The sequence below is a fragment of the Lupinus angustifolius genome, chromosome LG05 (assembly GCF_001865875.1).
Source record: "Lupinus angustifolius cultivar Tanjil chromosome LG05, LupAngTanjil_v1.0, whole genome shotgun sequence".
Lineage (NCBI taxonomy): Eukaryota > Viridiplantae > Streptophyta > Magnoliopsida > Fabales > Fabaceae > Lupinus > Lupinus angustifolius.
In genome coordinates this window covers 1,395,920-1,411,530 of record NC_032013.1, presented here as the reverse complement: position 1 = coordinate 1,411,530, position 15,611 = coordinate 1,395,920, and the positions used below count along the sequence as shown (strand labels likewise).

The 15,611-nt window shown below is 35.9% G+C and overlaps 1 protein-coding gene across 1 annotated transcript; it reads left to right on the top strand.

Annotated features, from left to right (window-relative positions):
- LOC109347369 (UPF0187 protein At3g61320, chloroplastic-like) lies at positions 846-7,257 on the top strand. The gene is made up of 4 exons (XM_019587175.1): positions 846-1,644; positions 5,474-5,641; positions 5,908-6,114; positions 6,857-7,257. The coding sequence occupies exons 1-4, from the start codon at positions 970-972 to the stop codon at positions 7,031-7,033; spliced, it is 1,227 nt and encodes a 408-aa protein (XP_019442720.1). The 5' UTR covers positions 846-969; the 3' UTR covers positions 7,034-7,257.

Sequence of the window (15,611 nt, the reverse complement as noted above, 5' to 3'; positions counted from 1 at the left end):
TTGGAATGAAAATATGGAATGGAGTTAGGCTACATAATGCTCGCGGGCCTGCTTAAAAGGTCCGCTAATAAATTGGGCAATCAGACCGAACAATATAGGCTAAAAAGTAAAAATATGATGCCCTGCCCACATTTTTTTGCATGCAATGTGGGCAAGCCCGTGAACAATACCCATATTGCCATAACTATTTATTAGTACTGGATTGATTCGGTGATACATATCCTTCAAAAAACTTAACACTGTAAACTTTAAATATTACTTCACATTCTAGTATTGGTTTATCCGATATCAGAGAAAATCTAGGCCCCAACATGTGCATATTCCCTTGTTTGAGTAGATGTGGTAGGAGTGAGACTCCTCTCCAATAAATCAAATGGAAATGAATTTTTTGTTTAAATTTTAAAAATAAATATGTAATTTCACTTTAGAAACAATACAAAATTCAATGAGTATTACTTTGTCTTTACTATTTGGTAGTCCCTCGAGTCTCACGAAAGATGATCTTCTGTACCATAAAAGTTCATGTCTTATGTCCCAGACCAATCAGTGTTTGCCAACAAGTTAAAAACAACACTTCATTTTATTTTTATTTTATTAAAATAATATATTAAGTCCACATGTCAAGATATAAGTGGAACGGGAAAAAAACGAGGACACCAAGTTAAGATAAGTGATCGGAGTCTCACTGATATAGTCTTGACTTTGAGTAGTATTATTCTTTATTACCCTGTTATTATTTTTCTGTATTGTTTCATTTTTTATGAGCCATATCTGAAACGTGTAAAATCATGCTTCATACCAAATTACCAATAACAGTTCCTTGATTCCTTCAAAATAAACACTTACCAACCACTCACACACCCACTTCACCAACTCAAACACTTTCCATTATGAACCAACTCTAAAACTCCCAACAAAACATGCTCTCTTCTTCTTCTCCACCACCACCACCTTCCTCCATCTAATTCAATGTCCCAATCCAAAACCCCAATCAAATCCACCACCACAATCACAATCACCCAATCTTCCAAATTCATCCCAAAATTCCACAAACTCATAAAACTCCACCCATCCCCAAACCCCAAACCCCTCTCCTTCAAACTCACCTCCTCCAACTCCAACTCCCCAAACCCCAAAAACCCCTTCAAAACCCTAATCTCTATCCCTCAATGGGCAGACAACATCAAAGAACTGGGTATGCAAAAGAACCGCACACTCTACACTCACCCTCAGTGGCTCCAACACCGTTCTTCTCTCCGCCACATCCGCCACTTCCTCTCTTCCCTCTCCTCCCGTGTCATCCTCTCACTAATCCCTCCCGTTCTCGCCTTTACTGCCTTCGCTGCCGCAATTGCTGCTTACAATTCCCTCGTTTTGACTCATTGTTTGCCTGAATTCTTCCCTGTACTTAGAGCCTCGTCGCTTCCGTACCAGCTCACGGCGCCTGCGCTAGCGCTGCTGCTGGTTTTCAGGACGGAGGCATCGTATTCGAGGTTTGTTGAAGGGAAGAAGGCATGGACTAAGGTGATTGCTGGTGCTCATGATTTTGCTAGGCAGGTTATGGCTTCTGTTGAGAGTCATGATGATTATCCTATCAAGAAAGCTCTTTTGAAGTATATCATTGCGTTTCCTATTGTTCTTAAGGTATTGGTAGTTCTTGTTTATGCATATGGAATACTTTAGCTGTGTGATACAAATATGAATATCACTTTTAAATTGAGTTTTTATACCAATATAAATGGAAATATCGTAGTAATTCCATAAAGTTAGCATTTTAATACTCCATCCATCCCTGTTTATAAGGGATTAGTTCCTTATAAGTAGTTGTGTAATTCTTGGGAGCGACATTTTTGGGAAGGGTATCACGTAGCTGAAAGGGATTCGTAAAGGGTGAGGGGATAGTACCAAAAAAATAAATAATAATCTTTTGAAATTTTCTTTCTCGTAAATATAAGTCACTTATAACATTAAATAATACATACCAAATACAGTATTCCATAGTTACAGTATATATTTATTAGTCTACATATTCCAAATAAACATTTCACTTTCCCATAAATGAATGGATGGGTAACTATATGTGAATTAATATTACCTTATATATAGGGACGAAAGGAGTATGTTTATAATAACTCATCAATGTCCGGCGGTTTGACCGGTGAGAAGCTCAATTTCAAGTCTTGTGAATGAAAAATATATTGGTACCCAAGTTTAACACTTGAATGAGCCTTTTTGGTTCCACTCGAATTGATTGGAGTCCAAAATTGATTTCCAAAGATTCAGGTTCTCATTCTAAAACATGTCAATGATTATTAGAGAACTAGTTAGCTTACTAATAAAGTGTTAGAATATATGAAAATATCTCATAATATCTTCAATTTTGTTATATAGAATATTCAGAGATGTTAGTATGTTAGTATTTTGTTGTGGATGAAACTCGAACTCAAAATGTCCTTCTCTCCATTCCTTAAACCCTTCACCCTTGTATCGGAAAGAAAAAAAACCCTTCACCCTTGTATCAGAAAGAAAAAAAACCCTTCACCCTAGCCATCGGACTACCTTATGATAATCTTATGTTGATACATGTGTTTTGTTAGAATTTGTTCCATCATCATCTCATTTGCTAGTATAATGAGAGTAACAATATAGAGAGACTATCTCAGATTATGATGATTATATTTTAGATTTGTTTTGAGTATCTTAGAAGATCTTTTAGAATTGAGATTACTTTATCTTATTTTTCATGATTTGTTTCCTTATTCAATTAGGAGTTAATATAATGTCTTATGTATCACATAATCACATCATATTTCACAATTTTATCAATACAAATCTACTATTTTGAGCATTCCCTTTTCTCCCTCTATACCTAAACCCTATAATTCCAACATGGTATTCGCCTTTAGGGAAGCTTAGGTTTGTGATCCTTATGCCGGTTGGTTTTCCGGTTGTCATCTTTCCAAGTTGTTCTTTGTAGCTATTGTCATCCCACTTTCAAGTTCTATCTGGTAGAGAATAGGATTAAGCGTAATAAGAATTAGTTACGAAGTTAGTTAGCACTTAAGATAGCTTACAACTGAAGCTACTCTGTCATCTGAGCTATAAATACATGGTCCTATTCATTGTATCAATCATCAAGTGATTAATAAGGTTCAGAGATTTCTCTCAAATCTTATTTTTTGTTCTCTCCCTCTCTTCTTTATCCCTTTAGATGGTATCGCAGTAGCTATGGCAACCGCTACCACATGACCTCTATTCATTCTCCACCATTGTTGCCGTCTCAAGCACCACCACTTCAGGTTGTCTCTTCTCTTGTGCTTTCGCTTCATCCATGAAACTCACAAAGAAGAATTTCCTGGTTTGGCATCATTTCACGATGGCAACTCTTATGTCAAATCATGCAAATTGCTTTGTTCTTGGAATTGACTTTCCACATCATTTTCTCAGTGATGAGGATAGACTCATCAATCGAGTAATGCAGCCTATGTTGGGAAGAACAAGATTAATCCATTTTCTCTTCAATCCCAAACTCCTTGTTTGAAAATATTCAACCTAGGGTTTTTAATTGTGTTTATTCATGGAAGCTATGGGAGGAATTACACTCGTTCTGTAATTCGCTGACCAAGGCCAAATGCCATCAACTCCGTTCGCAACTTCGTTCAACTTCTCAAGGATCTAGGACTATTTATGAATATTTCACGAAGGTTAAGGCTCGTGTTAATGCTCAAGTCTTCATTGGTTTTCCTATTACCACTTTAGAGCATATTGACTACATTATGTACGAATTAAATGAGGGGTTTTAACTGTTAATCACTTCCATTTAAAGTAAGCCAGACCTTCCTTCCATTCATAACCTTGAATCGTTTCTATTAACATTTGAGTTTCGTCTTGAAAAGAATAGAAGTAAAGCGCTTGTCGACGCTCTCTCTGCGAATATTGTAGTGGTGTCTTCACCTTCGTTGTCGCCTGCTCCTGTTACTTCTCCGGTACAGAATCAGTAGATGCATTCATCGTTTCTGCCTTCATTGTTCTTTTACAGATCTGATCTTGTGGCTCCTGCATCCTATGGTGGTTATCGTAGAAATCATTGCGGTCGTAGTCGTGTTGGCCTTTCCTTTAACTAGTCCATCACCCTCCTAATGTGATTTATGTAACTGTCGTGGACATGACCTGTACAATTGCTACTATGCTCCTTACAGTTACAGTGGGCATCTATCCTAATCTCCTAGATTTGATGCATCGGTATGCCACTATATTCATTCCCCTATGCCACACCATCCTGGTCCAACTTATGGACACTACATGCCTCCAGACCTCAGTATTGTCATGCAGTGTTAATAAAGTTTGTCAGTTCCTATGTCAGCCTCTACAAGATCACTGGTCTGCTGTTGAAAGAATCCTCGGATAACTAGAGGGTACTGCAGCTTATGAGCTTCTTTTTAAGTCTCTGCTTCTGCCTATGTTTTGCTTGCCTATTACAGCATTTTGTGATGCTAATTGGGCTTCAGAATTAGATGACCTGTAATCTATTTCTGGGGCTGGTCTATTCCTTGGGTGTAATCTTTTTATTTGGTGGTCTAAGAAGAAACACACTATCACTGAGGCAGAGTACAAAAAGTTGGCTCTAACCTCTTAGTAATTGTCATGGGTTGAATCACTCCTTAATTTCCCTATATAACACCTCTCATCCTATGTGATAATTTAAGCACTGCTGCAATGGCTCATAATCCCGTTCTTCATAACAGAACCAAACATATAATGCTTGATCTTTTCTTTGTGAGAGACATAATTCAAGCCAAGTTTCTGTTGTTCAGAAGACATCTAAAAGTTCAGGGGGACCCTCAGCTTTAGTGGGTATATTAGAGGACTAGGCTAGCTTACTATGAAAGAATAGATAGTTAATTATAGTTAGCTAAATATAGTTAGATATAGTTAGAAGTGTCAGATTTTGTCAGATGTATACTTGTAGACTGTAGTACACTTGTACTGTCAGCTATTGACAGCTGTACCAGTGTAGTACACATGTTTGTTCTTTATATCCTCATCTCTCATTTGTAATTATGTAATGTGAATTCATAATATCAAATAACAGAAAACAATTACAGTTTCTCTCTCCTCTCTCTATTTCCCTACTCTCCTTCTCTGTTTACAATGATGACTCATGTAAACTTTTTAAACATTATTTCTCTCTCATTAAATTTAAGATTTGTGCTTTTATGTTAATTTTGTACTAATTTTATATATTGTACCAGAACCTTGTTGCATGCTATAAGTTCAAATTTTGCCATGCCCTCATGTATGTATCATATTGGGTCCTTGTCCAGCATCATATCTTTACTTTATAGGGGTTGTCTGATGATAATTGTGAAGGGTGTTTGTAAGGTTTTCTTAAGCTGTGAGAGTTGGATTTTCAGGTTGGTATTTGGTGTAGAAACTGACCGCTCTAATAATTTGTTTTATAATTTGTATGCAGTGTCATGTGTTGTATGGTTCAGATGTCAGGAGTGATCTTCAGCATATGTTAGAAGTAGATGACCTAACAGTAATCATGAATTCGAAACATCGGCCTCGCTGCATTATTGAGTTTATATCACAAAGCATTCGACTGCTAAAGTTGGAGGATTCCAGAAGAATTGTTTTGGTAAGCAATCATTGTAATTATTAGCATCTTAGTAAATATTGAATTTATGTAACACTGTGTATAAAAATAGTGCTTGTCATAAATGCAAGTTATGTGAGACCTTGGCAATCACCTGGCACACAAAGTGGAACATAGATGTCATATTTGGAGAAATACATATTTTCTATTTCGTATATTAACTATTAAGAAGAATAAAATGCTTTAAGGCTTATGCAACCCTTAAAGCAATTTGTTGTTTGTATAAAACTTTGCTCATTTTGGTACAGGAATCAAAGATCTCTTGTTTTCATGAAGGAATTGGCATCTGTGAACAACTTATGGGTATTCCCATTCCACTATCGTATACTCGCTTGACCTCAAGGTTTCTTGTCCTATGGCATTTGACGCTTCCTATTATACTTTGGGATGATTGTCACTGGATTGTGGTTCCTGCAACCTTTATTAGTGCTGCTTCTTTGTTCTGCATAGAAGAAGTATGTTTCTCTTCTCACCTTGACTATTTAATATATCAAATTATGTTATTTAACCAACAAGGTGTTGGTCTAGTAGTGCAAGGCTACTAGATCCCCAAAAAGACCAGAAGGTCAAATGTTCGATTCCTGAGAGCGACAGTTGTTGGGAGGGGCAACCGCACACCCCAAAAAGGATTAATTCTTTACCCATAAGGTGAGGGAATAATACCCTTGGTAGTAAAAAAAAATTGTTATTTGTAATTTGTTGTACATTAGATTTAATGTCTATTCATGTTACCTTACCTAATATCTTAAATTTTTGGGAGGAATGATTCATTACATGATATCTGAGCCTCTATGATGGGTGGTTAGGCAACATGCATCAAGCTAAATAAAAGTGAGTTTTGTCAAAAAGTGTGGTGTGCCTATGCATAGCACACCCATCAAGCTCAAAGGGTTCTTGTGTGAGGGGGCATGATAGATATAAAAACCATTCATATAATTTTACCAAACACCTTACACCACATAACCAGTGAGCTACACGTTAGTATTTATTTTGTACCCAAAATCTTGAGAACTATATTTGATAGCACTGTTAGTAATTTAGAATTTATAGTCCATAATTGAATTTTCAGAGAGTTGCCAAACAAGACACACTACAGAATCCATTTTACAGAACCCATTTTATTGACAAGTGTTTGATAGATTTTTGAAATGTGCCTCCAGATATTCTGGTTTGAAATGTGAACATTGATTGATGTAGGTTGGAGTTCTTATAGAGGAGCCATTTCCCATGCTCGCACTTGGTGAACTATGCAAAAAGGCCCACAAAGACATTGAAGAAGCAATTGCATCTGAAAGTTTAATTCGTGCACAACTTGTTGCAAAGAGAAAGAGCCACTCCAAAGCACATTCACCAAATGGTCGGCCTAACTCTTAGATGCAAGGGAAACTTACTATGAATGTCTTCAACTTCTGCTTATGATGAGGTGGCAGATACATTCAAGAAATAGACACACTGGATTGTATATATAACTCTGTATCAATCTGGTTCTAAACCCAGATTTAGGATACAATTAACAAGCACAAGGTTTCCCTAACAAATAGTCTCCTTTAGCATTTAAGATAATAAAGTTGGTTTGCGAGCTGGGTTTTGGAGGGCAAGAAAGGCTAAAGGAAGATTTTAGAACTATCTTACAAGTGTATGTATTTCATGACTTTCAGGCCTTTTTTTCCCTTCATTTCCCTCCAAAACTCAATTCATAAATGGACCCTAAAAGTACTCAATGAATAACCCACTTCACATCCCATGCACATAAAATACTACAAATAAATAGAATGCAAATTATGGTCTTTTTTTTTTCTTCGTTTTCCTCCAAAATTCAATTTATAAATAGACCTAAAAGTATTCAATAATTTACAATTTAAGCTGAGAAAGGCTTCCCTATGGGTAGCAAATGGTTAACCCACTTCACACCTTATGCACAATGCAAATCATAACCGCCTAAATAACTACAAAAACACATACTAAAAATTTAGATCCATAACTTCCTAAATAGTTGCTTGGTTTCAGGGGAATAAATTTGTGGACCCGAATTCAAGCAACAACAACAAGGAGCTGCTACTGAATGTAACATGGGAAACATGGGTGGATGTGGTTAGGCAGTTACCACGCCTGAATTATTTGTATGTGTTTAGGCAGTTACCTAGACAATGTATTTAAACTATTAGTATTAGTATGTGCACTGTGACTCATATTCTTATTTTCTTGGTATTGAGTATTTAATTTAGAACTTCATATTTTAACCATTTATTCTAGGAAATTTAATGGTTTGAATTAATGAGTGGATCTTAGTCATCACTCATTAGATTTCTCTAGAATGAATGACTAAGATGTGCAATAGTCTTTTCCTCACTTAATCTTGGAGTAAGTTGATCCATTCCCTTTAATTTATTATATATTTCATTTTGAAGAATTGTATCCCATTTTTAATATTAAATGTACATGATATTATAATTTTTATGATAAAAATGTATAAAAATGAATTGTGATATTATTAAAAATTATCATTAATATAGTTTTTAACCTTCATATTTTGTGTGTAGAAAAATTATAAATAATAGTTAATTATATCAAGGATATTCCCTCACATTGTTGTAAATAATAGTAAATATTATTGTCGTGCAATAACTCATATTCAATGGACAAAACCTTTTTTCCTCATAACAGTAGTACGAGTTATGGATTTGGGCTGATGTAAAGGGGTTATGCGAGAGGATTGTATATTTATGTTATGTAAATCTAATGTAACAAGGAGAACAATATTCACACACAAATCCTAATTCTCTAATATATAGTGGTAACCTCTCAACGCTCCCGGGGACGTAGGCACAATCGATCGAACCTCATTACCAAATTCCTTGTGTTATTCTCTTATCCCTATTCTCTTTTACTGTTTGATTGCTCGTTTGTTCCCAACAATTGGTATATGATGACTCTTAACCCATGCGTCAAACTCAAGGTGGGGAAGTTCGATGGAATTGGTAATTTTGGATTATGCCAAAGGAGGATTAAGGATGTGTTGAGTCAACAAGGTCTATCAAAGGCGTTGTGTGAGAATAAATCAGATGATATGGATAAACTGGGATGGAAAGAGTTGAAGAAGACGGCTGCGAGAATCATACGACTCTGTGTATTAGATGAGGTGATGTATTATGTTATGATTTAACGTCACCAATAGAGGTAAGGGAGACATTAGAGAAGCGATTACAAAAAGGATTACAAAAAGGAAAAGAGCTCCTTCCAAAGGAAAGGAGCAAATTCCAGGGGCAGGGCACTAGTAGAGTGCTTTAAGTGCAAACAAACTGAGCATTACAAAAAGGATTGAATTGGGTACTAGCAAACCGGTGGGGAAAAGTGGAGTATCTACATCTACAAATGATGGATAAAAAGATGAATATGGTTATAAAGCGAAGGTGATCTGCTATTTGTATCATCAAATTATAGTGTAGATGAGTGGATACGTGACACTAGTTATTCTCACCACATGACACCACACAAAGAATAGTTCACCATATATAAGGCATACAATTTTGGTTTCATATATCTTAGAAATAATAAAGAAAGCATATGCAATTATTTGTATGAGAGAAATCAAAATTGTGATGGATGATAGTGTAGTGAAGACGTTATGTGAGGCTAGACACATACCAAATTTAAAGAAGAATTTGATTTCTTTGCGGACATTGTAGGCCAAAGGATTTAGCTATAGAGCTGATGATGAGAGTGATACTCTTCGAGTATGAAAATGTGCTCTAATTGTGATCAAGGGCAAGAGGACTGCTGGTAACACTTAGAAGCTAATTGGGAGTATAATTGTTGGTGGAGTTGTTGGAGTGGCTGAAGATATTTTAGTAGATTCAGACCATGATGCTACAAAATTATGGCACATGCGTTCAGGTTATATTATTGTTTGTGGTATGATAGAACAATGCAAAAGAGAACTCTTGAGGGGAGTCAACAAATGCAAGCTAGATTTGTGCAAGTATTATGTGTTTTGGAAACAGACACGAGTTAGTTTAAAGGATGGTCGACACAAGACTCGAGGCATTCTAAACTATGTCCACATTGATGTATGGGGACCCACTCAGGAACCATCCCTAGGAGATTCTAAGTATTTTGTTACCTTCATTGATGACTTTTATCATAAGGTATGAGTATATTTTCTGAAGCATAAGTCAGAAGTCTATGCCAAGTTCAAGGTTTGGAAGGTAGAGGTAGAGAACCATACTGGTAGAAAAATCATATACCTAAGGTCAGACAATGGTATGGAGTACAAAGACTCACAATTTCAGAAATTATGTGAGGAACATGGCACCCAGAGGCACTTTTCAATGAAGAAGACTCCTCAGCAAAATGATGTTATAGAGAGGATGAATATGACTTTTACAGAGAGGTCAAATGTACGAGACTGAATGTTGGACTTTCCAAAGGATTTTGGACAAAGACACTTAATATGGCATGTTATGTCATCAATTGATCACTGCATGCTTAATTAGATGGTAAAGTTATAGAATAAGTATGGTCAGGTAACCCGGTCCATTATAATATGTTACACATATTTAGTTGTCATGCTTATGTACGTGTACCTACTAATGAACGATCTAAACTTGATCCCAAGTCAAAGAGGTGTATCTTTATTGGATATACTAATGGTGTGAAGGGGTTCAAGCTATGAGATCCAATTTGTAGAAAAGTGGTGTTGAGGGGAGATGTAGTGTTTGATGAAGATTTCATGTTGAAATAGTCAGTTTTGACAGAGATGCCCTGACCAAATTGAGAGATTTTGGGATCAAATATGGTTTCAATGAGCCATGAAACGATTCAAGTGAAAAAATGCAAGGAACCATATACTAGTTCAAGTCAAGAACATGATGATTCTTAAGTGGAATGTTTAGATATGCAGGAGTATCTAATTTTTAGAGATAGGGATCCACGTTATATCAAACCTTCAGAGAGATATGACTTCAGTTTCTCTCCATATCAGTTCAAGGGTCCATGTAGCTTTCTAGAGGCTATAAACAGCCAAGAGAAAGAACAATGGATGAGTAACATACTAGAGGAGATGAAGTCTTTACACAAGAACCAAACTTGGGAGCTTGTCACATTGCCTCTAGACAAGTGTGCAGTTGGGTGCATGTGAATATACAACAGGAAACCAACAATATTAGAAAAAGAAGGGTTTTGTTCAAGGATCATCTTATAGCAAAAGGTTATTCACAGCAGAAGGGGATCGACTACAATGAGATTTTCTCCCCAGTAGTGGGACACACTTCTATTAGGGTAGTGCTTGCCTTGGTAGCCAACCATGATATGCACTTAGAACATATGGATGTGAAAATTTCCTTTCTCCATGGTGAATTAGAGGAGAAAATTTATATGACACGACAAGAAGGGTTCAATGCAGCAAGATAGAGTCACTTGGTTTGCAAGTTGAAGAAGTCTCTATATCGGTTGAAACAGTCTCCCAGATAGTGGTACAAGTGGTTTGACACTTATATGTTGAAGCTTTGTTACAAGCGCTATGAATATGATTGTTGTATTTATGTGAGAAGCCTTGATGACGACTCCTTTATTTTTCTATTATTTTATGTTGATGATATGTTGATTGCTGCTAATCATTTAAGTGATATCAATGAACTGAAAGTCATGTTAGGTAAAGAGTTTAACATGAAAGATTTAGGGGCTGCTATGAAGATTCTTAGGATGGAGATACACATGGATATGAGAACTAGAAAACTATGGCTCTTCAAGCAAATATATGTGGAAAAGATCTTAGAGAGATTTTATATGAGCTATGCTAAAGTAGTGAGAACTCCATTGGCTAATCACTTCAAGCTTTCCCTACATTAGTGTCCAAAGATAGAGTAAGTTGCTTGATGTATGCTATGGTTTGTACTAGACCACACTTGGCACAAGCAGTTAGTCAAGTATGCAAGTACATGTCGAAACTAAGGAAACAATATTAGGAATAAGTCAAATGGATTTTCATATATTTGAAGGGACTACAGGTCTCGGTATGATGTTTGACAACCAACAAAGTAAGCCTTCAGTTGTTGGTCATGTTAATTCGAACTATGCAGGAGACTTGGATGATAGAAGGTCCACAATAGGGTTTGTCTTCACCCTTGCAAGTGGACTGATTATGTGGAGATAATCATTTTAGTTTGTCATTGCTATGTTCACAACTGTAGCAGAGTACATGGCAGTTGGTGAATCTTCTATGAAAGCCCTTTGGCTTATGGGGCTGGTAACTAAATTAGGCATTAAGCAAGGTGGAGTTCCGCCACATTGTGACAATCATAATGTTATCTTCTTGACAAAGAAACAGGTGTATCATGTTAAGACCAAACATATTGATGTGAGATTTCACAAGATCAGAGAGTTGGTTGTGTGCTGATACTATTGTAGAAGATCCAAACTTCAGAAAATGCAGCTGATATATTAACCAAGCCAGTTACCGTAGACAAGTTCAGGGATTGTCTGAACTTGTTGAGTATTCACTAATGCTAGACTATGGAGTGCCCCCAGCCATATAGCGGAATATGGAGATTGGTGATATTCGCCAACGTGGAGATTGTTGTGCAATGACTCATATTTAATGGACCATGCCTTTTCTCATGATAACAACAATACAAATTATGGGCTTGAGCTGATGTAAAGGGGTTGGAGTAGAAAGCTATATATTTATGTTATGTAAACTTAATGTAACAATGAGAACAATAGTCACACACAAATCCTAGTTCTCTAATACATAGTGGTACCATCTCAATACTCCTAAGGACGTATGCACAATTGGCCGAACCTCGTTATCAAATTCTGTGTTATTCACTTTTTCATATTCTCTTTTACTGATTGATTGCTCGCTTGTTCCCAATAATTACACCATTTATTTTGTACTACCAATGGTATCCCCTCACATTTTTGGATAAAGAGCTAATCTCTTTCAAGGTACGTAACTGCCTTTCCCAACAAGTATCGCTCTCAAGAATCACACTCTTGACCTTTTGGTCGTTTTGGGATCTAGCGAGACCTTACACCATTAGACCAACACCTTGTTGGTGAAATTATACCATATAAATAACATGCTTTGGCTTTATAAATGTTATAAATAATATAAAAGTTTCTTTAGACAGTGATCCAGGTAGTTATGGATGTGTATGTCTCAGTTAGTCTTATTTTATGTGCATGGGATGTGGATGTAGGTGGTTATGGTTATTGGTTGGGTTCTTTTTTTGGCTTTGTACGTTGCATTTGTTAAGATTGGTTGATTATCATTAGGAATTATGTAATTTCCCACGATTATTTGGCTGCACTTGAACAATTTCTTCTTGAAGTTAACTCATGATGATGGAAATATACTTATAAATTCAGGTCTTTTATATTTTTATTAGTGTATATGTCTATTTGATGCTATACATAGTCAGCTCTAAGCCTGATTAAAAGGTAAAAGTTGTATTATACAGTCGAAAAGCAATGTAAAACTTTGTTGAATTTATATGATATGGATCAAGGATACAATAATGCTAATGCTAGGTCGTTTCCCAAAAGCATCATGTTGTATCGCTCGAGTGTAGTGTCAAAAAGATCAAGGGTCATTGCATCACTGCTTGGATGTAGTAAAAAATAAGCAAGGGTTCCTATACTCGCCTAAACGAGTGCGAGTAAAGAAGCTAGTTCACCAATCTCGGATACGAATCAGAACATTGAATATAGACACTCTTATAGGCAAATCAATGGAAATAGTTGACATAATGATTAGGAGGATGATTAATTTTATGTCCCTACAAGAAATTAAGTGGATTAGGGAAAAGACAAGAGAATTAGACACTTTAGATTTTACGCTATAGTACCCTAGTAAGACAAGATCGAGAAATGAGGTAAGTATAATTGTAGATAAGGAATGAAAAAGAATATGGTGGATGAAAAGAAAATAGGAGATAAGATCATATCTCTAAAGTTTGTAACAAAAGAAGACATATTTAATGTGATTAGTGCTTATGCACCACATGTAGGGCTAGAGGAACATAAGAAGGTAATATTTTGGGTGGATTTAAAAGGAGTAGTCTAGCCAATATCACTAGGAGAAAGGACGATCCTTGGAGACGATCTTAATGAGCATGTAGGAGGGACACTAGAGGATTTGATGGTGTTCATGGTGGATATGGAATATGAGAACCAAATATGAAAGGTTGTACAATTCTAGACTTCTCACCAGCTTTTGATTTTACAATAGCCAATACGTGTTTCAAGAAGTGAGAGGAACATCTTAACACATATAAGAGTGGAGTTACACGTTTTGAAATGGACTTCTTTCTTATAAGAAAAGCACATAGAAAGTTTTGCTTAAACTACAATGTGATACATGGAGATAGCTTGACGAACTAACATAGAGTTTTGGTTATGGATATAAGGGTTAAGAGTGGACTGGAGAAAAAAGATACCATAGAGTCCCAATGATAAAATGGTGGAAATTGATGGAAGATTAACATAGGAACTTCAATCAAAGGATTTTGGAAGATGGATTTTAGGAGGTATAAGGAAATGCTAATGGTACGTGGGAGGAGATGACAAAAGGAATTAGGAAGGTAGTAAATGAGATACTAGTTGAATCTAGAGGATATGGACCAAAGAGTAAAGAATCATGGTGTGGGACAAAAGTGCCAAGACAAAATTAAGGTGAAAAAGGAATGTTATAAGTCATGGCAATTGTGTAAAAATTCTGAAAGTTGGAAAAACATAAGGTAGCTAAGAACGAGAATAAGAAAGAGTAAGCGAAACTAAAGATAAAGAGTGTCTCGGGTTATACAAAACTCTAAGTTCCAAGGGTGGAGAAAGAAGTGTCTACAGACTTACAAAGGATAAAGAAAGAAAGACAAGAGACTTGGACAAAATGAAATTCAACAAAGGCGTAGGTGGAAAATTCTTGGTGAAGAACAAATATTTGGAAAGATGGAATAACTATTTTCACAAGCTTTTCAATGATGGACATGATTCCTTGCTTTCTGATTGACTACACACAAAAGAGAAAGATTAAAATTATACTTTTTATCTTAGAATTCGAGAGTTGGAAGTGAAATAAATTTTGAAAAGGGTGCATAATAACAAAACAATTGAACCAAATGATATACCAATTGGGGATTGGAAGGTTCTAGGAGATTAGGACATTATATGACTCATAAAGTTGTTTAATGAAATCATGAGGTTTAAGAAAATGTCAGACAAGTGGAGGATAAACATCTTAATCCATATGCATAAGAGCAATGGTGACATACAAAGTTGTTTATGTTATAGGGGATTAAGTTCATGAGTCATACTATATAACCATGTGAGAGGATAGTTGAGCAGATGTTGATATAAGAGACAAATATCACTGAAATCGATGTGGTTTTATGATGGGAAGATTGAGATTTTGTGGAAAGCTCTAGAGAAGAAATGTGTTTGAATCACCTATATTTAAGCAATCAAGGATAAGTATGATGGAGTCAAGATCAATGTGAGAACACAAGACGAGGTCTTAGAAGATTTTCCAATTGCCATATGTCTACATCAAGGGTCAACAATGAGCCCTTACTTATTTACATTGGTCTTGAATGTGCTTATTCCGAGAACGAGTGCCATAATAAATGTTTTATTGTGGATGATATTATCTTAGTTGTAGACTCAAGAGATGAATTAAATGGGAAGCTAGAAATGTGGAGACAAGCTCTAGAAGCACATGGATTTCTTTGAAGTCAAAGTAAGATGAAATATATAGAGTGCAAGTTCAGCAGGAGGTGAACAAACTCTATTTTGAGGTAAAGATTAAGGATCATATCATACTGTAAGTCAGTAGATTTAGGTATCTTGAGTCAATCATGCAAGACGATATAAAAATTGATGGAGATGTGAACCATATGATTAAGTAGGTTAGATGAAATGACAAAGTCTTTCAAGTGTCATTTATGATAAAAAGGTA